This window comes from Miniopterus natalensis, chromosome 14 (assembly GCF_054644295.1).
Source record: "Miniopterus natalensis isolate mMinNat1 chromosome 14, mMinNat1.hap1, whole genome shotgun sequence".
Lineage (NCBI taxonomy): Eukaryota > Metazoa > Chordata > Mammalia > Chiroptera > Miniopteridae > Miniopterus > Miniopterus natalensis.
The window spans coordinates 19,187,486-19,213,999 of NC_142094.1; the positions used below are offsets into that span (position 1 = coordinate 19,187,486).

Genomic DNA, 26,514 nt, shown 5'->3' on the forward strand with positions numbered 1-26,514 from the left:
AATTAAAAATCTGACTAATCTAAATCCTCAATTTACCAGACTCATGCCAGTACCATGCCTATGCTTGATTTTTATTATAAGTAAAAACCTAGAATGCTAAGTAATTTGATTTATCCAATCAACCAACAGCTACTGAATGCCTTCTATTACTAGGTACTATGCTAGACATCAAAGGATTCAAAGACAGATAAAACATAGTGTTTGACCTGGAGGTTTTACAGTTTTAGGCGATAAAGCTATGTACGTACTTTAAAAAATAATCCTGGCAGAAGTGTGGAGCATGAATTTACTAGGAAAGACAGTGTTAGCAAAGAGATCAAAGAAGAGTTTACTGAAATGTTCTAGGAGTGGTTCTCAAAGTGTGGTCCCTAAACCAGCAGCTGTAGCACCTCCTAAGCCAAACTCCAGACCTAACAAGGCAGAACGTCTCAGGACAGGGCCTAGCAACTTGTCTTTTGACAGCCCTCAGGTGATTCTGGTGCATACTCAAGTTTGAAAAACAATATTCTAGGCGACAGGTAAGTTTAGGAAGGAGAATAAACAGATTTAGCCATTTGATGTGGGTGCTGATGAAAGGTAAACATTTAAGGACAATTCTGTGGCTTAAAGCTTTGGAACTATGTGGAAATGAAACACGGGGTATGTCCCAGGCTCAGTTCACATCAGGTGCTCTTCATCGGAAATTCTCATTGCCTTCTCTGCTCTAATTGCCTACTTTTTACCCCACTCCCACCTGTCAGAGGAGGAATAGTGGTGAAGATTCTAGACAGGACAAGGGTGCTGTTATCTGATGCACTGGACTTTCCACTGGGCATTCTGGCAAGCCAAATTTGCTATTATTTAATTGAATTTATTGGAGTGACATTGGTTAATAAAATTATACAGGTTTCAGGTATACAATTCTACAACACATCACCTGTATATTGTATTGTGTGTTTACCACCCAAAGTCAAGTCTCCCTCCATCACCATTCATCCCCCTTTCCCTTGTTCTTTCTGCCCCCACCCCCTTCCCTCTGGCAGTCATCATACTGTTGTCTGTGTCCACGAGTCTTTCTTTTTTTCTTTGCTCAGTCCCTTCCCCCGTCTCATCCAGCCCCAATCCCCACCCCTCTGACAGCTGCCAGTCTGTTCTCTGTATCCACGAGTCTGTCTCCACTTTGCTTGTTAGTTTATTTTATTCATTAGATTCTACATATAAGTGGAATCATATGGTACGTGTCTTTCTCTGCCTGGCTTATTTCACATGGTATGATACTCTCCAGGTCCATCCATGCTGTCACACAAAAGGTAAAATTTCCTCCTTTTTCATGGCTGAGTAGTATTCCACTGTGTAAATGTACCACAGCTTTTTAATCCACTCATCTACTGATGGGCACTTGGGCTGCGTCCAGATCTTGGCTATTGTAAATAACACTGAAATAAACATAGGGGTGCATATATTCTTTCGAATTAGTGTTTTGGGTTTCTTTGGATATATTCCCAGAAGAGAAATTGCTGGGTCATAAGGCAGTTCCATTTTTAATTTTTTGAGGTAACTCCATACTGCTTTCCACAGTGGCTGCACCAATTTGCAACCCCACCAACAGAGCACAGGGGTTCCCTTTTCCCTACACCCTCACCAACACTTGTCGTTTGTTGATTTGTTGATGGCAACCATTCTGATAGGTGTGAGGTGATATCTCATTGTAGTTTTAATTTAATCTCTCTGATGATTAGTGATAATGGGCATCCTTTCATATGTCTCTTGGCCATCTGTATGTCCTCTTTGGAGAAGTGTCTATTCAGGTCATTTGCCCATTTCTTAATTGGTTTGTGGCTTGTTTTTGTTGTTGAGTTTTATAAGTTCCTTATAAATTTTGGATATTAAGCCCTCATCAGATGTATCAGTGAATATGTTCTCCCATTCAGTGGGTTGTCTTTTCATTTTGTTGGTTTCCTTTGTTGTGCAAAACTTTAAAAAAAAATCCTCACTAGAGGATATTTTTTCCATTTCTTTTCAGAGAGAGTGGAAGGCAAGGGGGGCGGGGAGAGATATTGAGAGAGAGAGATTGATGTGAGAGGCTGGGACTGGGGATCAAGCCTGCAACCAAGGTACGTGCCCTTGACCGGAATCCAACCTGAGACCCTTCAGTCTGCAAGCCAACGCTCTAACCACTGAGCAAACTGGCTAGGGCCCATTACCTTTTTAAAAAATAATGACCTCACCTCCAGCATTGCTGAGGGGGTCAGTTGATGTGTGTTTTGTCCTGCAAATCAGTCCTTACTACTAATTGGACCAAGGGGAGGGCATCTGACGCCAGAGCAAACAACTTAAGGTTCTTTCAGTGTCCTATATAAGAATTAAACTAACCCAGTGCTCTCCTTCAGGAGCCAGAGTGGAAAGCAAAGACCAGGAGGCTGTGAAGTAGGACGAAGCAGGCATGCAGTGCATCTGAGTAACACTAACATGTAGGCGCAGGAGCGGAGGCCCGTGAATGGCTGCCGGTGGGTCTCTAGGACTGATTTCAGTCTAGCATTACCCCCTGCATCCACGCTCAGCGAACACTTGCTCAGTTGGGCTTTTGTTTGAGGTTCCTTTTATAATAGTTAACGTTAGTGAATCCTCACTATGAAACGTTATTTCATTTAATTTTCATAATAACCCAAGGGGGTAGGTGCTCATCCTCCTCATTTTTAGGGCCGAGGACACTGAGGCTACAGGTGTTAAGTAACTTGTCCATAGCCCCACAGCTAGTTGATGATAGCACTGGGACTCAAACCCACATCTTTTGACCTGCTGTCTTAACCACTGTGTTATAATGTCTCCCTTAATGCTTGTATGCTTCCTTAAAAAAAAAAAATCCTCAGAGTAAACTGGATGAAATGGGGCTCTGTTCCTTTCGACCAGAGGAGTCAGATGAAAAGTGCCTTAAAGCCCAAGTATGGCTTCCCCGCCGCCCGTGCCAACAAGCTCCTTCACATAGCTGCCATTCTTAAGAAAACGGAACAGAACAAAATAAATTACTGTAGGGTTGTGAAATGTGCATATAAAAAACAGGGTGATATATTATAATCATACATCCATATCCTTTCTTTTACCTCGGAGTGTCTTTGAATGCTTTAACAGAGAATGAAGACCCAAATACAACTGTGGAAAATCAACTTCCTCCTCGACTTTCTGAACAATTAAAAGAAAGAGCTCTTATGTAACAAACTTTTACAACCTGCTACTGCATGGCTTAAGGATTTAACTCAGGGTAGAATTTGGCTTTCAAGGCATCTGAAAGGCAAAGAAAACCCCCCAACATCTTCCACTGTCCTTTTTAACAGAGTCTGTTACTCCCAGGCTGTAGAATCGGTCATCCCCCAGATATCTTTATTTTTATTAGTCACTGAGTCAGGCTGGAGCAGTAGTGCAGGAAGACACAAGAAGTTTACTATAAGGCACTGAATAAGTGACTGCAGATAAGGGAAGAAGACTAATTTTAAATATAATGGTCAAACTGATTTTTAATAAATTTTCAGTTTTGTGTTCATCATTGTAGGTGAGTTATTTTTTTTTAACTGTGACGTTTTTCTAGCCATTTGCAAGAGGACAGATAAGAGTGTTTATATGAATACCTTTCGTCAAGTTCAGTAGTGAATTCAGTTTCTGTAGAAGGTGAGCAGCTCCTCAGTCTGACCCATCTTTTAACAGATGTGCGTCGACTTTTATTTTTAATAATGACGACTAATTTACAGCAGGTTAGAATATTTTATTTTAGATTCTTCTTTAATGAAGGAAGGTATTAGAAACAAGGGTGGCAGTGACACTTTTATGTGTCTGGGTCATGATGTGCTACAAAAATATTTAAATTTAATAAGATAATAATCAGCCCTGGCCAGGTGGCTCAGTGGCTGGAGTGTCGTCCTGTACACCACAAGGTTGCGGGTTTGATCCCCCGTTGGGGCGCATTGGGGAGGCAACTGACTGACATCTCTCTCTCTCCCCCCGTCACTCTAAAAATCTTTAGAAACATATCCTCAGGGGAGGATTAAAAAAAAAAAGATGCTTATCAGATTTTTTTCTACAAAGATGTATTTTAAATATTTTTTAATTGCTTTACTACTTCCTTAAAATAGATTTTTCAGAAAAATCATGTAATTCTGCTAGTATGAGTACAACATCACTGTCTCTTTACATTGTGTTCTAGTGTTAGCCTAATTGCTGAGTGAGAAAAGTCTGAAAAACCTTTAGCCATTAAATCAATATATTTAACAAGTCACAACCTTGAAATCTTGCTCTACCTGAAAGCACCATTAAAGTGCCTGACTATTATTACTAGAGGAAATTTTTAATAAAAGCTAATTAAGCTACAAAACTCCCAAGTGGTTAGCTGATTTTAGGGGCTAAATTTCTGGTGCTTCTAATTATCCCTGATGGCTTTACTTAGTGTTTCACGAGCATGACAGATGACAGTGAAAAACTGCAGCGAAATTCATCCACCCTGACACTGTGCTAACCACCGGCTTCTCCCTCTCCAAGTAAAATCAATACTCTGTTTGAGTAAACACGTTTACAGCTTTATTAGGATGTCTTGCTTGTTCTGTAACAGCTACTTGAAGCTGTGGTAACAAATCGACTCAACTCAGTTAAACCTAGAGAGCTGGGTAAGAGGCCCATCGATAAGGTTGTTATAAAAATAAACTGCAGGAGATCAGAAAGCTGGAGCAAACAGTCTGGTAAATGTCAATATTTTCCCCTACAGAGGATGACAAAAACAGTGAGATCATGTGGAAAGCCTTTTCTCCTTTTAAAAATGTTTCTTGTTTCACTGGATAAAGCATTTCTACTTTTTGTGCACGATTCTTCTGAGTGAAATGTTTGCTTCCTAATTCCCACCGCACCTGGAATGGGAGGCTGATGTAAATACTTGCTATGCTCCCTGCCATTTCAGAGCCTTTATTTGCCTTCACATTTAGAGGCTTACGTTGCTCTTCACTGGCTTTATAAAAGGATCTTATTCAAGTTATCTGGAATGCTTGTGGTAGTTCAGTCTTACCTGCTTTCATTGGTGAAATAAAACTATCTTGTCACCTACATTGGAGGTCATTTCAATGCAGTGCTCACTCTTGCTGTAGTGTCTGTGAGACCTGATTAAGCCTTCCACACTTAGGCATTTTACAAGAGCAAACAGCGTTGGCTTGAGACAGGCTGGCTGCACAGCCTCCTGACTAGGGGTAGTACATAAAAATATCTGCCACCTATTGGGAGCAAGCCTCCACAGTGGCTACGGCTCCACCAAATAAGAACTCATATACCCTCTTTTAGATGTTCACAGGTTGCTCAAAGAACTAACATCTGGCAGGAAATTCCCACTTCAATTTGCCTAGTTTAGACTACCCAGATGTGACAAAGTAATTGTTTCCCCCCCCCCCGAAAAGCTTTCAGATGTAAACTTTTTTCCCATTTTCTATGCAATCTAGTTAGTAAAATTTTGTTTTGTTTTGTGTTGACTTCGTATTGACTGCTAACCAGTTATGAACTCAACAACTCATGACCTGTATGTTAAATAACACAGATTTTTCTGGGAAAAGGAAATCAACGAACATTAAATTTTGAAATAACTTAAAAAGCTACTGTGCCTGCCAGGGTAAGGTCTGACCTAGAAAGCATTTGCATAATGAAAACCAAAGCCTAAGTGGTGTCAGATGGTGCAGTGACTGACAGGGACAGGAAGTCAATTCAGAGCAGAGGTTCCTCTACAATAATAGCTCTGCCCAGCACACCTCCCACACAAAGTGAGCAACTGAGCCATGCAGTATAATACAGAGGCAAGCGCTCAGTGCTATAACTGTGAGCATAACTTATTTCCTCTTTCTGGTGGTTGAAAATGGAAACCTGTCAAATTCTGTTAACTTGGCATGGGACGTTGCATTTGAATTAAAAAAAAAAAAAAATCAAAGAAACTTTTAAATGCCCCTGATTCAGGAAAGCAGCTCTTGGAGAGTACCACTAAGCACGGTTTTACTCAGAGATAAGGTGCCCTCCCACCCCACCTCCTTTCAAAATACTGCTTTAAAGATCATTCCTCCTCATGGAACAAAAATGTACAAGTTCAGGTTAGAATCTGCATTTTAAACCTAATGTGTGATCTGGTGATGTGGTTCCTAAAATAAAATTTTAGCATATGCTTCTGTTTATTGTTAAAGCCAACATCTTGGATACCCACATGTCAAGAAAAGCTACATCAAAGGCTTCTATCCATTTGGGATATTGACTCTTGACCTATATAATTCCAAGTGGCCTATATAACAGACCGCTTAACTGACAACTTTCATTTGGGTTATGAACATGTGTAATTACTGGATCATGAATTAATGAGCCAGGAGGTCTGGCTTTTACTACTGAATATTTGCCATTAACTCTCTTTCTTTGTGCCTTACTTTCCTCATCCATCAAATGGGGGCTTTAGAACAGAGCAGAGTTTCATGCCTAATGTCAGCCCATTCCGGGAGTTGCTTCATGAGCCAGCAAATAAAATGTGGATACGGCCAGATGGGGATTTGTTTAATCTCATTTCATGCTAATTCCGGTAAGACCTCATTTGAACGTAGTTTCACTACTGAAAACAGTTTGAAAACATGAAAACCAGAAAATGTGATCTTCAAAAATACCTTCTGCAATGACAATTTAAGCAATATGTTAAAGACCCATCATTACAAAGTCATAGTCATAGCTGCTGGGTAAAGGAGATGACAGTAAGCTTATTTATGTGAGTTTATTCATGCCCTAATTCATTAGCAAGATAACTAATTTTGTTAATATTTACTTCAATTCAAAAACCTGTATTTTATCAACTGACAACTCCTCACAGCAGGGTGGTTCTAAAATTTTAAGAGCATTTGATGACAGAAACTGGTTTTAATTTGCCATTTATTTCATAGGCTAGAAATAAAATATACACATCTTAACTCTATAAAATGTCAGTGATAACTGGATAATTAAATGCAAAATAAATTAAGAGCCTGTGTTCATACCCCAGGTTTGGGAACTCATATATCTGAAGTGAGAATAGCTATCAATTTAGTAATTGTATTGCTAATTTTCATTTGTTTTCTTTTCAGACTTCTCTTGATAGTACACAGCCTTACATCATCAGAGGTTACATTTCATACAAATTTTCATATGGTCTGGAGAAGCGTTTCTAATGACTGTTTACCAGTCATTGGGACCTTCTGCTAGGTCCCAAGGTTGGCCAGGCTATGCATCAGCATTACCAACATGTGACTTTATTTTTTGATTACATGAATTACAAAGCCAATAAAGGAACATTGTAATAAATTCTAAAATCATTGAGACAAAATTTAATTTGAATACATTAAGCTGTATAAAAGCTGACTATATTGCCCCTACTTTTTTTCATTTAGCTATTAATGACTGATGAAATTTCTGTTAGATCATAGACTGGCACCAGTCTAGACTGGTGTTTAGAAAACTGGCTATTTCTCCTCACTTGGAGGGGGAGATAAGACAATCTGCTAATGGGATGCAATGTCACCAAATGATGAGGGGTAAGAACTCTTGGGTCAAACTTTAGTTTGAATCCTGGCTTTCACTGTGACCTTGGGCAAATTACTTAATCTCTCAAACCTCTGAGACCAGAGAAACTGTTCAATTGAGTCTAGGCCCAGCTGCCAATCCACAGATTTGTGAAGCTAAATAAACAGCTGTTGTTTTAAGTCTAAGTTTTGGGTACATCTGATATGTAGCAAAAGCTAACTAATACATATGAATCAGACAGATATGGCAGGTAAAACTGACCCAATCCATGTACTAGCAACCAGGACCACTACTGGATTCCAGTTAGTTCCATGTGACTCACAAATATTCTAGGCCAGGAAGCTGATACACATATATTTTGTCATGTCTAAGAAAATTAACTTCAGAGATTTTGCTTATGACATTTCCTCTGGCCCTCTGCAACTAAATGAAATCTGATAGACATCCACATTGTTTTCTTGGAATAAACATTTCTCAATTATCTTCGAATATAGGAACCTAAGGTTCATATTTGAGCTTTGGGGATCTGATAACCTACATGACTCAGACTGTCTCCCTCTTATCCAAATCTCCAGAAGATAAAGTCCTCTGAATTCCATTATCTGTTTACAATTGCATCTAGATGGAGGCCACCCAGGGTACTAGACCTTTCAGGGAACATTTCATGTTTGTGAGAAATTCCAGACTTCACCCTAAAATCATCCTGCATTCCATGTGAACCGATGTTATTTCTCTTTCTTGTCATGGCTTAAGGATCATCTGTGCCTCTTTTAACCAATATGGGCTTAAATGATCTTAGGCAAGGCTGCTGAAATATGGTTCTGGCCCAATGTCTCTGGACGTGTAACACTAGAATAGCATGTCATAAAGTGTCCTGCGACGGTGCAAGGTGTGAACCTCGATTCCCTTTCCCCCTGCATTGCCTGAGCTGCTGTCTGTGGTGAATTTCATATTCCTAATGACCAATTCAATTCTATACCTCCTTTGATGGTTTTAAGGAAAAGTGCTACTTAAGAAATAAACACCAAGACATCCTACTAGAATAAACAGATGAAAAGGTTACTGTTGCTGTGGGTGGGGTAGGAGAGTCCAGCTCTCACCTCAGTCATTGGCAAGTAAGTCCTCTGCAGACAGTGGGTCAAATCAAGGTTTTGGCTTTTTAAGTGAAGAAGTGTGAGAAATGGTATATTTAACACTCAGCAAGTTATTTTCTAGTCTTCTGAGTTGGACAGCAAAGGAAGAAGGTGATGCAGGAAAAAAAAAAAAAATCACAAGAAGTCTGCACCATGTCTTTGCACAGCAATGAAGCAGCAATTAAGAGGAGTGGGAGAGTAAGCTACAAAGGTTTGGGAACAAACAGACAAAGTGAGAACAGAAAATATGAACATAATTTAAAGAATCTCTGCGGCTGTCAGAAGTATACGCAGGTACTACATGAAAAGGAAGTTGCATCCCTGTTCTGGAAACTTAAATCTTTATTTTTTTAACCAAAATTCTTTTCTGAACATTAATTAAAAAGTGAAGTTAATGCTCCTTTTTTTTAGATGGGAAATAGAATAATTATTTACATTGTGATTGCTAAGTGGCTTTAAGAGTCATCTGCATATTTTAGGTAATATTTTTTAGGGTAATACACTTTCTTTGTTAAAGTTGTTTCGAGAAATTTGAAAATGAAAAGTATTAGAGGCAGCAGTTACTTTACTATCATTCAAAATACTAACCTGTTCTAAGCTATGTATGGCTCTTAACCACATTTAATGAAGCTTTTATAATCCTAAGAATGTTGGTCCTTGGATAAGGTCTCTAGACTTTTATCTGAGAGTTATTTCTATGTGCCTGGGTATAATCTGTCAAAGGTATACTCACTTTTAGTCTAAAGATGATTTGTAGGCCTAGAACATATTCTTACAAACTGCCATAAAGCATTCAACTAAATTATATTAGATTAACATAGGCTGATATTGACAGCCTACTGGAAACACTGATGAAGTCTCCTTTCACGTTATTTGTTATGATTTTTCTCCTGTTTCATTTACTGGAAAGACACAGGGGAAGAGATTTCATCAGGAACAGTGACAGTGCCTGTCACAAAATGTTCTCAATGTTTCCATTTGTTACTATGGCAGTGACAAAGAGGGTTCCAAATGAAAAGGCAGACCTGCTGTGACTAAGCGCAGCAGGACAACGGGAAGAAATTTTCTCCTGACCTGGGGAATTAGGAAATCATACTTAGAGATGATAGAATTGTCTCCATTTCCAAGGCTACAATCGTAAGACTTGGGCTTTTGAGGGAGAATGTGAAAAGGGTAGTTCCATGAGGGCTGGCTAGTGACAAATAAAGGGCAAATGTGACAAAGTGCTTAAGATCTCCAAATAGAAGAAGAAGGTATGCTTGTAGAGGCTGAAGGGATTTGTCACTGTCACTAAACCCTTGAGATGGAACTTGTATGAATTTTAACTTGTATACACTTGGGGTACTCATTTAAAAATTATTCATGAAAATCTATGATGTAGTCATATATATCTTATGTGGCTAATAAGAACACATTGTACTCTGGAACTGAGGTATGTAATTAGCACATGGTAGGTGAAGGGATGCTTTAGCCAAGAACTTGAATTTGGGACTGATATATAGTTATGCAAAGTCACAAAAGAAAAAAATACTCTTAAGCCAGCAAAAATGGAAAGTAATGGGAGGCATACATTAACTATCAAAAGACAGAATGTGTCAATCAGAAAGGAGATATATTAATCAGGCAACAAAGCAAAGCAAAAGGAACTAAATAGAAAATGTAGTTGTCATTGCCTCTCCCTTCATTTTTAAGGTGGAGGGGTATGCTTCAACAGCTGGAGTATTTCCAATCCTAGCAGAAAGCATTCCTTGGTGTAGAGATGGGAATAGGAGGTTTTAACCAATGGATTTTTGAGTATTTTAAACTAACACTACCACCTCTATTGTAAGATGGATGCATCAGCCTGGTGCTACTAAACAGTTGATTCATATAACTCCCTGTATTTGGATTCCATGCTGACCACACGAGTTTATGGTCTGGCTTTCTGTATCTCTGTAGTGTAATCAATTCTACTGCTTAGCAAAAAACTCCTGGTTCAAACTCACCGGGGATTACAGTCCTTCGATTCTCTACCCTTTCCCATTTTCTTTCTTTTTTGCAACAATCTTACCCTAGAGTCCTGAGAATCCCACCAGATAACAAAAGCTCCTGTTCAATAAATGAAGTCATCTATTCGGATGAGAGGAAGATTCTCTCTGGCAAAACCAGCTTTTGTTAGTAAGGATGGTCTGTGGTTCTCGGTCCTAATGATGAGATTTCCCTAACAGTTCGAGAAACAGCACAGTGCAGTGAGGAAGAGCACTGGCCTTGGAGCCAGACTGCCTGGTTTGAATCCTGGTTCTGCTACTTTCTAGCTATGAGACTTTAGGCAAGTTACCTAAACCCTTTATGTCTGTTCCTCATCAGTAAAACGGGGTTAAAAATAACCTACTTCAAAAGGAGCTTTTGTGAACATTAAATGAGTTAATATATGTAAAGTGCTTAAGGTATCAATTGGCTAAAAAAATGCTATATATATTTATCTATTGCTATTACTATATAGCTTGACTTCCACAGAATGTGTTGAATGTGTTGACATAAGTATTCCATTGCTAAAATGACAGAGTATTCATCTCATTGCGTGACTCAGTCCTTCAAGGTCTCCTTATCATGGGAACTGCTCAGAATAGAGTTAGAGTGAGAAAAACAGCTACCTACCTGAGGTGCTATCAGCAGAGTCCTGCCTCGTTTCAGCCTGCCTTCCACTCTGTCTATACTGGTTTCAACAGTGTGTAGTGAAACCCAGTATTTGGATCCAGGGTATGATGAAAGTGAACATAGTGAGGAAGCTGTCACGTATTTACACAAGGGATTGGCAAACTACAGAAAGAGGGCCAAGTCCAGCCTATCGCCTGTTTTTGTATAGCTGGAGAGCTAAGGAAGGTTTTTATATTTTAAAAACCAAAAACAAAACAGAAAATAAGCAATCAAGCAAAAAGAACAAGAAAACTATGCAATGCAGCCTGTCTATGACTTGCACAGCCTAAAATTTTCACTATCTGGTCCTTTACAAAAAGGTTGTGGGTCCCTGTTCCATACTCTTTCCTTTATATTTACCTCACTGTACCCCAACGATAAATATATAATGAGGCTAAGCCAGTAGAAGATAAAAAAGAGGCTGAGAATCCTGTAACAAAGACCCCAAGTGCTTTGATGAGGTAGTCCATGTGTCACCTTAAGTACAATACAAACAGGTAGCTAGCTGCTCCTACTTCAGTACCCTAAGAACAACCTCTCCCTCAAAAATTCTATGTTCTTCCTTAGTACTGGAAGCATGACAGGTAACCAGGTGTCTGAAAGGGAATCTGCTGTTGCAGAACCAGATGGCCCAGGGCCCCAGGGTCCCAGGGCCAGAGGTAGTGGCTAATTAGGTTACAATCAGTGCCCTACTAAATATAAAAAATAGAATACTTAATGTATTAAATATTTTACTTAAAAAGGCTACAAGGAGACAAGTTTAAAAGTTTCTGTACTAAGATTCCTGGTTTAAGCAGTTTCTAACCAGGAAATCAATAGTGTTTCCTTAATGCATTACAGAAGTTGGCCCAGTTCTGGATGAGATATTTTTAGCCTACATGGCATTATAGCTCTGAAGCAGTATGGAACAGAAAAAATAGCTGCAAAGTACTCTAATCAATGATGAAGCCTTTCAGAGCAAAGAAATAAAAAATGTAAGCATATCAGTAAAGTAGAATGTTATCTGTGGTATGTACTCTTACCAAAGACTAGAGCAAGGGGCATCCTACCAGTCTAATGTTAACATCTCATTTAAGACTAGGCATGAATACTTTCAAAGAAGAAAATATGAAACATTTATGTTGCTAAAAAGATCATTAAAGTAAGTAAATAAATAGATGTATTTTGAACAATACTCAGTTAAAACCATCACACAATCTTAAATGTTTCCCATGATTCAAATTATTTTCCAAGGAAAGGACAATAGTCAGCTCCATTTGCCTTTTCCCCCATCATGCCTGATGGTATGAGAAGTAAACAGAGATTGGGGGGACTCTCCTGGGTTATCATTCTGGAATCTAAAGCTTTACACAGACCATAGACATATCAAAAGAACCTTTGAGCCAGATTTTAGATCAATCTAAATAATGAAGCCAAGAATCTCCTAATTGTCTTGATCTTGCCTTTGAGTGCTCATTTCAAAAATAACGTGGTCCTTATAATTTGCGCCAGCTCTTCCTAAGCCTGAACCAGACAAAAATTTAATCCTTCCTAATAAAATAAACATCCAGCTATTGTGTTAGAAACAGATGTATTAGCCAAATAATATAATCCAAAGACATCATCCTTAGTTATCAGCGGCATGCTAGTTAATATTTATCACAATTTGTTTTAAAGAACAACACTGTGGTAACATTTAAGCCCAAAGGGCTATGAATATACTACAGACTGTACTTGATGCAGCTTGTTTATGCAACATTCTGACAGACACAATTAATCTTGTGAAAATGACTAGGGTATAGCATAATAGTAAATTATCTTTAAGCAAAAAATACATATTTTCCCTGTTGTAAAATACCTTCTTAATACTTACAATGATAATAGCATATGGAAAGAACATTAGGAGTTAATTATTTAAAAGATGAAATTAAAAGTTATTAAAATCATAAATCTTGGCTATATGATAGAGACAAGGGTTAAAGGAAATGTTTAACTTATAAGTAAGTATAAAATAAATGAGTCTGTACCTCCAACAAATGCATCTCCGGCTCCATTGGTATCAATAATTTCTTTCTGGTCCTGATCCAAGACAGCAAAAGCAGTGACTTCACTTTCTGCAATTAGAATCAGAGAGAGGCAGACTGACTTCTCTTTGTAATACTCAACACACAAACTCACCCATTAAAGCTGAAGCTCCTTCATCATTCATCATTCAAAGAGACGGAACCTGAGCTCCATATTCTGCACTTGAGTACTTGGGAATCAAGGTGCAAAGGCATCTGTAAGCAATGTTTTTTTTGGTAATTTTCAGCATACAGATGCTGTCTGTGTTTTGTTAAGAGTTATACCTAAGTACTGTAGTTCATTTTTGGGGGAATGACTATAAATGGTAGCAGTACCTTTTTGGACAGTTACAGATACTTGAACAGAAAGTACAAGCTAAAGGAAGTATTTGTAAGGATTGGATCATGGATCTATAATACAGCTTCAAGCCTGACTGCATTCTGGGATGTGAAATCTTGGATACAGTAAAGAGCTATAAATTTTAAAAGAATAATGATTTTTCTTGGGCATTTCCCTACAGAAAATCACAATGGCACAATAAAAATATAACTACTATTCTAAGACTTCATGCCAAGGTCAAGGATTACTGATTTTTTTTGCTTATTACAAACAACCTAACCTGGTTACTTTTTACTGAGTCGCTATTTCCTTTAAACTACAGGTCAACTAGCAAAAGGGGAAGCTGCCACTGAATGCACAGGCAGAACACAAGGGACAGTGCAATGGGCTCTTTTTTTTTAAAAATCCTCGCTTGAGGATATGTTCATTGATTTTAGAGAGAGAGAAACACTGATCGGCTGCCTCCCGTACAGGGACTGAACCCACAACCTAGGTATGAGCCCTGACCAAAATTGAACCCGCAGTATCTCTGATGTATGGAATGATGCTCCAACCGAGCCACCCAGCTGGGACGCACTGGGCTCTTGTCTCACAGCAGTCTGGACCAGGCCTTGGCTGTTTTGACTACACAGTATCCTAATACGGTACTTTAAACTTGGCGCATGACAATGGAATGAAGTTATTTGTGATGAAATCTGGCCTAGAAGGCATCTGCAAAAAATTGGATAGTGTTCTTTATTGGGGGCTGGAATTTCTGAAATCACAAATTTGTATCCCTTATGGAGACAGATGTGGTCAATGATTGTAAACTTCAGTCTCACCTAAGATCAAGAGAGAGGGGAAGGAGACCTTGAGAACCTTAAGGTCTAAATAAAGAACTTAAAATCTCAAAAAACATGTCCTGTTTGCCTTATGCTACCTGCAACTAATAAATACTTTCAGTAACAGATAAGCATAGATTTCAAAATGCAAAAAAGATCCTCTTGGAAAGACTGATATCCAAGAAGGGGACTTAGTCACTTAGTGATCCCTTTTGACCATATGGCTATAGATGCTAAGACGACTCTGTATACTAGAAGCATCTATTTAAACTCTTTAAATAACTAACTTTCCATATGCTGTAACACCAGAACCTACATGGCAGTTAACAGGATTCTGATTACTTGGAAGTTAAGGCATAGTTATCTAGAATTAAATTTTCTAGGGAGTATGTAGTATAGTACATTACACAGGCAAAAAAAAAAAAGAAAAAAAAAGAAAAGATGTACGCAGACTTTATTGGAAATAATTAGGAAAGGGCTACAGTCTGATTTAGGAAAAGGTCTGTACCATAAATATTTATAAAGAAATCTGGTTTTATTACTTCCAAGTACAAGTCATACTATAAAGGGAATTAACAACTATAAACTAAGAACAAACAAGCACTAAATAAGTAAAATGAGCTAGGTTAATGACACCATTACCATTTAAAATAGGGTTACATTATGTAATAATACAACATGTCTATAAAACATTTTAGGTAATATAAGATTTAATATAAGAATTAATTACCGGATTATAGATTTGGAAATAATTATATATAAATAGTATGTAAGCCACAATTAGATATTATTCCTTGAGTTCTTTGTCTGAAAAAGTTATAATTTTTGGTTGGATAAATATTTATGAATAGAACCTAATTCAGAATGGAAGAGATTATTTTAAACTTTGTTCTTAATAATCATGAGTTTTTGGTCTTAATCACTGACAATTTTAAATAAATGCAGTTTTACTACACTTTATTTTCTGCATGTACGTGTAGATCTTTGAGATGTTTTATCCTTAGGTATCATACTAAATTCAATTTCTTGAAACATGAGCTAGAATTATTTCCCCCCTTTTGTACTTATTAATACAAATAGAAGAATATCAAGAACATAAAAGGGCTGTCATAAATCAGGATAGACACAGTCCAGTCTTTATTATCTTCTGTATCTAAAGAGCTGTATTATGAGAACTCTTTTCAAAATGACCCTGAACATTTACAGGATCCTAAAGTGTGTTCTAAATCATTAAAAAAGGGTTAAACAATGTTCCATAATATTTAAATTCAGTTATGTTTTTGGTACATTCTGATTTTTTTGAAATGTGATGAACAGGTTTACAGAGCTATTAAAAAAGAACCCCACACAATCAATTAAACAGTATTCATAAGCACGGCCTATTCCATAGCCTTCTAGATGGTTTACTGTATAAACAAATGAAGTTCCTCACTAAATCTTAAGACACACTTACAGGCATGGGCATTATTCAGTCAATGAGGCCCATGACTCTCATTGGGACCTGGTTTCTTAGGTGTGAAATGGGCCTGGAGTAGCTGTGGAGACAGGTAGCAAAAATATCGCTTTGCCCCAGTTGCAGAAAAATAACACCGTTAGTTTTGACGAAGTCCTTCCACTTGGGAGATTAAGAGAAGTCAGAGCCACTGATTCTCAATTCTAACCAAGCTTTTTGTATTCTTTTTTTTACCCTCACCTGAGGCACGTGCCCTTGGCTGGAATCGAACCCAGGACCCTTCAGTCTGCAGGCCAATGCTCTAACCACTGAGCCACATGGGCCAGGGCTAACCAAACTTTTTGTAAAGTGAGAATGGAAAGCACTGGGCATGAGGCCTGGCCCGTGTGGCTCAGTGGTTAGAGCATCAGCTCCCACGTTGAAGGGTTACGGGTTTGATTCCCGGTCAAGGGCAGGTACTTCGGTTGCAGGTTCGATCCCCGGCCCGGTCAGGGCACGTCTGGGAGGCAACCAATTGATGTATCTCTTTCTTTCCCCCTCCCTCTCTTCTACTCTCTAAATATCAATGGAAAAAAATATCCTTGGGTGAAGATTAAAAAAAAAAAAAAATGTTTCTGTAGCCTTACCTCTACTAAATTAACTACATATCTTAATGCCATGGACACACAGCCTCATGATAATTAATATCCTCAGACAATTTTGTTCAAGGTATTTTAAAATGTTACCTCTAAATTGTAGAGAAGATATAGTAAACAAAAATATATTGCAGGATGACAGGCAGGTAGGCAGGTATTTTCAACCTTAGGGTAGGCTGTAGTCATCACCTCTGCCACTGCCACCAGGCACGGAAAAGACAGAAAAGTGATGGCAAAAAATTTACCAGAGAGTGAAAAGCATGACCAGGTAACCCCAGAAGTCAAGGTTCTTTAAAGAGGCCCCTGCACCGTGGCCATTCCTGACACTGAGGTAACTTCCAGAGAACTACAGTTTTTGAGAGCTTGTTTTTTATTGTCTTTTATTTGGACATCATTATAAACTAACAGAAAAGTGTGGAGAAAAATACTAGCATCCCACATAATGTTAATCCAGATTTACCAGTTTTTAACAATTCGCCACATTTTCTTTATCATTCCTCCCATATATATGTACATATATTATTTATTCTTTCAAGCCATTTGAGTAGAAGTTGCATATATTATGGCCTTGGCTCCTTAATAACTCAGTGTGTATTTCCTAAGAACAAAGATATTCTTGTAGGTAACCATGGTATAGGTGCTAAGTTAAAAAACATAACATTGTTATTTTATCTAATCTATACTCCATATTCTAATTTTGTTAATTTTTTTTTTTTTATATAAAATTGTTTTCATCCTGTACAGGATCCAGTCCAGAATCAAATATTGCTTTTAGTGGTACTGGCTTGTTTTTAATTTAACCTTGTGAACAAATAATGTATCTATATAGTTCAAAATATAAATATATAAAAAGGTATGCTATAAAAAACTCCCACTAAGCTCTGATCTCCCATCCGTCCAGTTCCTAGTCTACTCCTTTCCAACTGGGCTATCGCTGTTATTGCTTTCCTGTACATTCTTTCAGAATTCTCTCTGCACATACATGCAAAACACACTCTTGTTTTTCTTTTTCTTTTTTTTAAAAAAGTATCATAATATGCAGGCTGCACTGGACTATGTTTTATTACTTGGAGATCTTTCTATGTTGGTAAACAGAGAATGTCCCCATTATTTTTTATTGCTGCATAATAAACAGTTCATGGTACAGATATACTATAATTTATTTAAGCAGTCTTTTATTGATGGACTTTTAGGTTGTTTTCAATCTTCTGTTATCACAAACAATGTTGCAAAGTACTAATGCTTTTATTTTAAATAGACCCTAAATTTAATTATTTTACTTAATAGCCAAGTCAATAATATAATTCCTACTTTATATAGGGAACTGACACAAGGAAACTAAGTTGCTATACAAACAACATGAAATATGCCAGTGTCAAAGAATGGGAAAAACGAGAATGCAGGAAATGCTTTGCTTTTCACTAGGATACACACAACAGAATGTGAGCAAAAACACCCTGTTCAGACTGCTCTAATAAACAAGGGAATGAAACAAATGACAAACTCTGCTAATAATAGAGATTTATAGAACAATTGTAATTAACAAGGACTTCTGGGGGAATGAAGAGCTCTGGGTTAATTTAATTTTTTGGTTAACTAAAGAAAAAGCAGAAAGTCTTTTTAGTTGGAAATCTGTGTAAATTTATTAATATAATATAATCATATACCATGACATCCCGGCTTTAATTAGTTTAGTTTATTGAATGGAATGAAGTTTTTCTTTGATAATAGAGAATCCTACAGCACAGTTAATGTCATTATTCTGAATATCAATTCTTATTGTAGTTCCAAAGGCATAAGTGCTTGCACGAAAGGCAGGATAAATGGAATGGTGAGAAGGACACTGGATTAGGCTTCAAAAGACTCATGATTTTAGTCTGGTTTTGGCTCAGCCACTTTATTTAACAAATACTTAAGAGCTTATCATGTGTCAGGCACTCTGTTAGAGACTTGGAATATAGATGTGAATAGGACAGATAAAAGCCTTGTTCTCATGGGACCTACATTCTAGTGAGGAAAGACAATATACAAGTAACAAAATATTGAACAAGATAATCTGAGATAATAATACATGTCACCAAGAAAATGAAACAGGATGACATGATGAAGTATGAGTTAACAATTTAGACGGGTGTTACTTCCTCACTGAGGAGGTGATGTTTGAATTGAGACTTCAATAGCAAGAAGGACAGCCATGTGAAGATCCAGAGTTAGAATATCCAAGTGCGGACATATCCTAGGCTAGCAACAAGCTTGGTGAGCTAAGCCTGTTTGAGGTTAAGAAGGCCAATATAACTGCAGCACAGTGAATGTGAGATCAACTATGTGTGTATGTGTGTGTGTGTGTGTGGGGAGGGGTTGATAGAATTTCATTCTAAGTAAAATGGGAAACCACTGGAAGGTTTTGAACAGGGAGTGACATGATCCCATCTTTAATTAAAAACCCTTATTCTAGGAGTCTTACAGAGAATGAACTGAATGGTGAGGATTGGGAGTGGAGTCAATGATGCTATTAGCAGGAGGCCTTCTGTAAGTCACGAGGTCTGTAACGTTTAAACTCAGTTTTATTACTTAGAAAATGAGTATTATACTTGCTCTAGCTATTTTCTGTGACTTTTATTTGAATTAAGTATTAACAATGTTATGAAAGCACCCTGTCAAACATAAAGCCTTAGAACATTTATAAGGTATTCTCAAGAGCTTATTTTCTTCAATCAGGCAACAATAATTTATTGAAAACTCGCCATGAGCTCTTCACAGTCTGTTAGACTCCTTGGGGAATATACAGGAGAAATATTAAGACATGATCCTTCTTCTCGGGGAACTTAACATCTAGATGGAAAGAGGAATCTGGCAAGCGTGAAAGAATTTGTGAAGTATCATACAAGGTAATACTACTTATTATAACAGGGATTCAAAGAAGGAAAGGAACAATGTGAGTTTAATTAACTGGAAATGGCTTCATAGAGAAAACTGAACTTAAGTTAGGTCTTGAAGCTATGGAAAGTGAAGGAGACGGGAAAAGAAAGGTATATATCCCAGGAAGCATGGACAAAGAGGCAAGTTTAAATGTCAGGTAAGGCAAGAAATAATGCAGATTCTGTTGGGTCCAGCCATCTCTAGGGGGACTTTGAAAGCCAAAGTTTGGAGTAGATACATCAGCCAATGGGATGCAAGTGTAGTTTCTGAGTAAAAAAGTAACATTCAAATGCTTACTGTGTGCCGGGTACTGCACCAAGTATTTTATATACTTCACCTTATGTGTTCTCACTGCAATCCTGTGTGTTAGGTAATATTGACCTGATTTAAAAATGAAGACATTGAGGCTCACAGAGGTTGTCAACTGCCCAGCGTCCGTGGAAAAGTAGGACTTTGGGACAAAAAGAATGAGAAAAGTAAAATGTGATTCCAAAGCTGCCATTCCAGCAACATTGCTGTTTTCCTGGAAAAAGGTGATCATAGAAAAAAGAGATTTTGATTAAGCAGAATACAGCAGTTAACTGACATTTAAATTCCCTTTCTAAGCCCTGTACTGATAACTAAATTTGACTAAATTGAGTAGATAAATACTCCACAGAGAACAGAGGCAGTATAACATTGTCATTAAGAATATGGACTAGACATCTCCGGTTCATATTCCCAATTACTAGTCAATTCCCATTTACTTGCTCGTAACCAAGTCAAACCCTCTATCCCTTAATTTTCTCATGTGTAAAATAGGAGCAATAATGGTAATTATCTCAAAGGGTTTTTGTGAGCATCAAATCAGTTAATGTACTTAAAGCACTTAGAGCAAAATTGGCACAGAGTAAGCATTTAATGAATGCATGTATATGAGTATTATTCATCTTAACATGAAACTTTTGGGTACAGGAATTCATGTCTCACTTAAAACTGCTGCTTCTGAAGGCATGGTTTTGACCTTGAGCACTACCATTATTTACAATAAAGCCTCTTAGTTTGTTCATGTTTTCTTCTAATTTTCCACATTTCAAGTAAATGCCAGTTAAAGTCTTCAGCATTGAATGTACACAGGTAAGAGAATAAACGAGTGTTTTGCTCTGAATGTGAAAATATTTTCCATAGAAAAGTAACCAAGAAAACAATGACAGATGGCCTTACTGCTCTAAAACCTTATTTCCCCTTTGTTTGGTATATATTTATTTTCTCTTTAACAGGCTTTTGATATCTTTAATAAGTTCACTAAATGAAGTATATCACAAAACCATACCAGTTTCAAGTGTACGACTCAATAAAACCTCATCTGCCCACTGCATCACCCTAAGTAAAGTCTCTTTCCGTTCCTATTTCCCCCCTTTGCCCACCTCCACCTTACCACCCACTCCCCTTTCCCGGTGGCTATCACCACATTGCTGTCTCTGTCTATGTGTTATGTATGTATGCTTTTGGTTAATACCTTTGCCTTCTTTCATTGAGCTTTTTAGAGTTATTAGGATTAAGCTAGTTTACAAATGCTTGCATGAAAGGAAATCATACAGCTGCTTGAAAATCAGAGAGTGGTGTGCTGTTTCACCAGTGAATAAATTCAACCCTGCACAACTTATCCTAAAAACCTTTCCAGATCTAATTGTACTGAAGACATCCTGTAGAAATAATGAAAATATAATTTGATTGGTGCCTTCAAGCAAGTTGCTTTCCATCATTCAGAAATAAACACTTTTATGACTCAATGAACTTAGGTTCAGATCCTGTTTAAAGTAAGAATGCTCTGATATGGGCACTTTGAGTAAACACTTGGATTGGATCAAACCAAGGCTATCAAATGGGTCTAGTGACAGAGGTGGGATTCATCTCATGAAGATACCATATTTAAGTCCAACTAATATTTATATGTGTGTGATCCTTCTTTATAAAGAGACCATGGGCTCTTAGGACTGGAAGAATAGAAAGAGGCATTTATTAGGTAATTTGGACCAATGCATCCTGGTTATGGAAAAAACTGAGAGACCAAACACCAAAGGCTTTCTTGACTTTTTTGTGGTTTAGTCCTAGTCACTGCAGTAGTAGGATACAAGACATTGTTGGTATTCTAAGTGTACCCCTTCTTAAAATCATGTATTGCCTTCTGAGTTTGGCAGTAAAGATTTTCAAAATGGATATACATATACAAAGGTGTTTTTTGAAGTGATTGCCATCACTACATCTAATTGCAGACTTTCAGTTCTGTTTGACTTGTTGATGGTGGCAATGGCAAACATTTACAAAATTTACAAAGGAAGAGCTGCATTAACTATGAGGGGGACCAATGTCTCCTTTTTTTCCTTTACGGATTAGAAAAAAATCTTAGAGCAAGAAAGCACTGCTGAAATATCACTGATGTTTAGTGGTTTGCAGGGACAGTAATGCCTCAAGGTAATGTCACTACTGAAGGAAAAAAGGTCCTTTAAACATTCTATACTGTACAATAAGATTAAAATTCCCCAAAGTATGGAGTCAATTTCAGTGGGTGCCCTGACAAACACTGATAAAAGTTGTGAGGACTGTTTATTGTCCAGTAGAATAAACTGGATTCACAGATCACTTAACTGCTTGAAATACAGTGATAAACACCAGTAAATAACCCTTTCATCCCATTTAAACAGAACGCTTTGCTTTATGGAGTCATTTTTTGATCTCTTTTGTACTAAAAAGTCGATGAAAACGTGTAAACGTATGCCTAATTACCTGTTTAAAAAAACTTCTCAAGTACAATATTTTACATCCCTGCTAAAGCTCGGCTGTGTTCCTCCTCGTTCTTTGTGAATAGACTTTGCAGCATCATATTTTTTTAAAGGAGCAGGAATAATTTAAAGATCATACTCATGCCTATCCGGAGATTAAGGAGAATGGCCCAATGCTATAAAGAAACGATAAAGACTTGTCTCAGAGCAGGCCAGTCTCTGTCATCCAGTATGGTGCCAACTACTGCTAATTCCTCTCAAAACTGGTCCTACCAAAGATCCCTAACTGGTGCTTCCATTTCCCTCCCCAAAGAAGCATTTTAAATAATTCTCAAGCCACCAACTAATTCTCACCCTCAGAAAGAATAGCTCATTAGGGGTCAAGTCTTTACACCTTGCTAGTTACGTGGAACTGTTAATAGTTCTTCCACCAAACAATGCAAGAGTCAGTATCTTTGTTTATGAGACCTGAAGAAGATGGGAAATAATTCAGTTTGGAACAACATCACATTGTATAGCTTCAGAGGATACCATTTACACTCAAGTCTATGTAAATGGCACCTGCTAGACATGGACTATTCCCAGACCACAATGCTACTTATACTTCCTCAGATAATCCAGAGACAATATACAAGCTGATGAGGCCATTGAAGTCAGTGCAGCAAGGCTGGTGTCATTGTGTGGTATGGGAAGTTTTGACATTGGTTACATCTGGACAGAAGAAATTTGTGCTGTGCTAGTTAATTCTTTGAAAAGACAAAGTAATGAAAAAAAATAGAAAAGTCTCTATTTTTAATATACTGACAGACTGTGCTAATATCCCCATTAAAATATATTCTAAAACCTCATTTTAGTTACCATAAGTAAATGTTCTATGTGAGCTGTAATACACAACATAAATATCAGCAATTACTTTTAATTTTAGCATAGTGGCTGCTGATAAGAGAAAAAACCCCCATAATCTGGTTAGCTCATTCCTAAAGCCTAAACTTTGAGCATCCCAGGGTAAGGTTCACATTTTCTGACACAGATAGCAATACCCTAAATACTTGGAGAGTGAAGGCACCACACAGGTGCCTTCTAATCCTTACATTCAGGTGGTTATAAAGGCATGGAGACAGAAACATCTTTTACACCTTCAGGGAAAGTCATGACCACAAACTTTCACTTTCTTTAGAGCATAATGGGGCTTGGAAATATGAAAAGGTGAACATTTCATCTAGCATATTACAAGACTAGGAAGTCATGCTACACATCTGATAACTCTTCTTTCCTAAGTTATACATTTACACATTTAGTGGGAAGAAATGGGGATAATTATTGAAATCTAGAAGAAAGCCCATTATATTAGATACTTAAATACTTGATGAATGACTGACAGTAGAATTTAAGCTAGCAATTAAGTATATTTTCTGGTAAACTAATTTTTACATGCTATTTTAACAAGATAGATAAAACTTCTGTATCCCTTAGATATTTTCTTAGTGCACTGATAGCAACTTAGCTTCAATAGCATACAAAAACTTTGCTCCTATAGCTCCTTCCCTCCTTATGTTGTTGTTACAAATTACATCTTTATACATGCGTGTCCATTAACATATATTTATAATTACTCTTTAATGTATATGTCTTTTAAATCATGTATGAAATAAAAGAGGAATTACAAACAAAAAAATACATTAATCCTGGCTATTACATTTACCTATGTAGTTAGCTTTACTGGAATTATTTCTTCAAATGGTTTTGGGTTACTGTCTAGTTTCCTTTCATTTCAGCCTGAAGGATTCCCTTTAGCATTTCTTGTAGGGCACGTCTATCTACCAGCAATGGATTCCTTTGGCTTTTGTTTAACTGGAAATGTCTTAATTTCTCCTTCATTTCTTTTTTTTTTTTTAAATATATCTTTATTGATTTCAGAGAGAGGAAAGGAGAGGGAGAGACCGAGACAGAAACATCAATGATGAGAGAGTCATTGATCGGCTACAGCCCGCAACCCGGGCATGTGCCCTGACCGGGAATCGAACCCTGATCGCCTGGATCCCAGGTCGATGCTCAACCGCTGAGCCACGCCCAGCCGGGCTCCTTCATTTCTGATGGGGCAGTTTTGTCAGATATAGATGTTTTTCAGATGGAGAATTATAATTACGAAAAAGGTAACTTACCAAGTAGATTCTCCACAATTCACAATACATTTTAATTTACTGAAGATCCAAGAAGAAAAAATTGTAGTGTGGCCACAGATCAGTGTTGAATTCAAGATAGAAAAGCTTTTAAGAAATTGGTTGCTGATTGTACTTTGATAATTAAATATACAAACCTATGATCCTTTAAGGCTCACCTAATTAGTATCAAATGAGTTTACTTAATTACAGCTGTAAATTAAATGCATAGGGTTTGCCTCATCTCAAAATAATTACATGTGCATTGTAATGTGAATTATGGAACATTAATTTGTAGTTTATCGATTACTCCTTAAACAGACTGAGACTCATTAGGACAAAGTTATTATCATAGCAGTTTTGATAAACAGTTCCTAGAAAAGGTTCCTGAATAATGCTTGCATATAAGTTCTTTAAAGGAAAGGTGTTCATGTATCAGAATTGGTACTGCACATTTCCTAGCCTAAAAAAATGTGCTCTCTGAGGTATTTAGGTGAGAGGCATATGTATGTTTATATATGTATATGTATATAAACTCTCCACCCTCATTTTGCACAGAGCTAGAAAATTTTCAAGTTTATAGGAGAGGCTATAATTACTTCTTAAAAAAAGAGTCTTTTAGCATAATGAATAATTATAGGTCAAACTATTACCTCTAACAACCCAGTTCTTAGCATCCCCCAGATAGAGGAAATGATAGGTTAACTATCATGTTAAGAAAGTTTCTGCTATGTTCATTATACCCAAGAACCACTAAAAAGGGAGCAAAAACTATCTTCCTCTATTCTGTGGATACTTTACTAAGGCAACTTTTCCCCTTTCCTTCTATGATATTTACAAAATCTGAGAAGGGAAGAAAACTTGCTGCTAGAAAATGCATGAAGAATTATTAAAGGCATGAATACAGACTAATAATGGGGAGAAAATATTCCAACTCTAGAGTTGTTTGTGTGTTTTTTGAATATTTTTATTGATTTCAGAGAGAGAGAGGAAGGGAGAGGGAGAGAGAGAAACATCAATGATGAGAGAGTCATTGATTGGCTGCCTCCCGCCCGCCCCCTGCTGGGGATCGAGCCCACAAACGGGGCATGTGCCCTGACCGGGAATCAAACGGAGATCTCCCGGATCCTAGGTCGACGCTCAACTGCTGAGCCATGCTGGCCGGGCTAGAGGTTTTTTTTTGTTTGTTTTTTTAAAAGAAAATGGCTATGTTGATCAATTGGGAAGACACAGCCCAGTTTAATTCAGTACCTTTAATATTTTTGTGTGGGGGAGAAAACTTTACATTTTACTTAAATATAAAATGGATTTCAGTTAAAATATTAGTTTCATGTTTAAGAGAGAGGAACTTTTCAGACCAGTCCCTTTCCTACTGTCTTTAAATGCACCATTAAAAAAAACCCAACATTTTCCTATTCCTGCTCTATTGTGAGACAACTCCCACCGGCCACACCAATGTCTGTTACTGAGCTTATATTCCTTCCCTTCATTTTTCTTGGATATTTTGCACTGTTTGCCAGAACAAACTCTGCTGCCACAGAGCCTGAAGAATGAACTTGGCTGCTTCCTGTAATGCTAATGCAGTTAGGAGCGCTGCATTATTAGGCTTCAGAACCAACAGAGGTAAAAGCTGAGCAGACGTCAAGCCTTTCCTCTGCATTTCAAATTTCTAACTTTGGCCACCATAGCTTTTTTTCTCACTATACTTGTAGTTTTCTGCCGTTTTCTTCCTTTATATGTAGAGACTGAGGGGAAGACCTCAGCATAGTAATCTTGTTTTAATTTAGCCCAATTCTGGCCTAAAGCAAACATCTAATTATTCATGATTGATTCTAAAGAACATTACCTACTCTCTTGTTCATGGGTCTATGTTTGAATTTAACTAGTGGCTCATTTTTCACTGCCTTTCCCTCTTTTCCCTGTGTTAACTTAATCCCCAAAGTGATTGAGGGTCATAAACTGCCATTTTCCTACTACCCAAAATATCTGTATTATACAACTCGCATTTCATTGGACTTAATATTTTAGTTTTGCATCACGTGTTCAAATT

General features: G+C 37.4%; 1 protein-coding gene across 4 annotated transcripts in view; it reads right to left on the minus strand.

Moving 5' to 3' along the window:
- ADK (adenosine kinase) overlaps window positions 1-26,514 on the minus strand; it is a 404,427-nt gene that overhangs the window by 35,246 nt on the left and 342,667 nt on the right. For all 4 annotated transcript variants that reach the window (XM_087824314.1, XM_087824312.1, XM_016224045.2 and 1 more), the window contains exon 10: window positions 13,340-13,426. In XM_087824314.1, coding sequence (XP_087680440.1) covers window positions 13,340-13,426 — 87 coding nt within the window. The remainder of the gene's footprint in view (window positions 1-13,339; window positions 13,427-26,514) is intronic.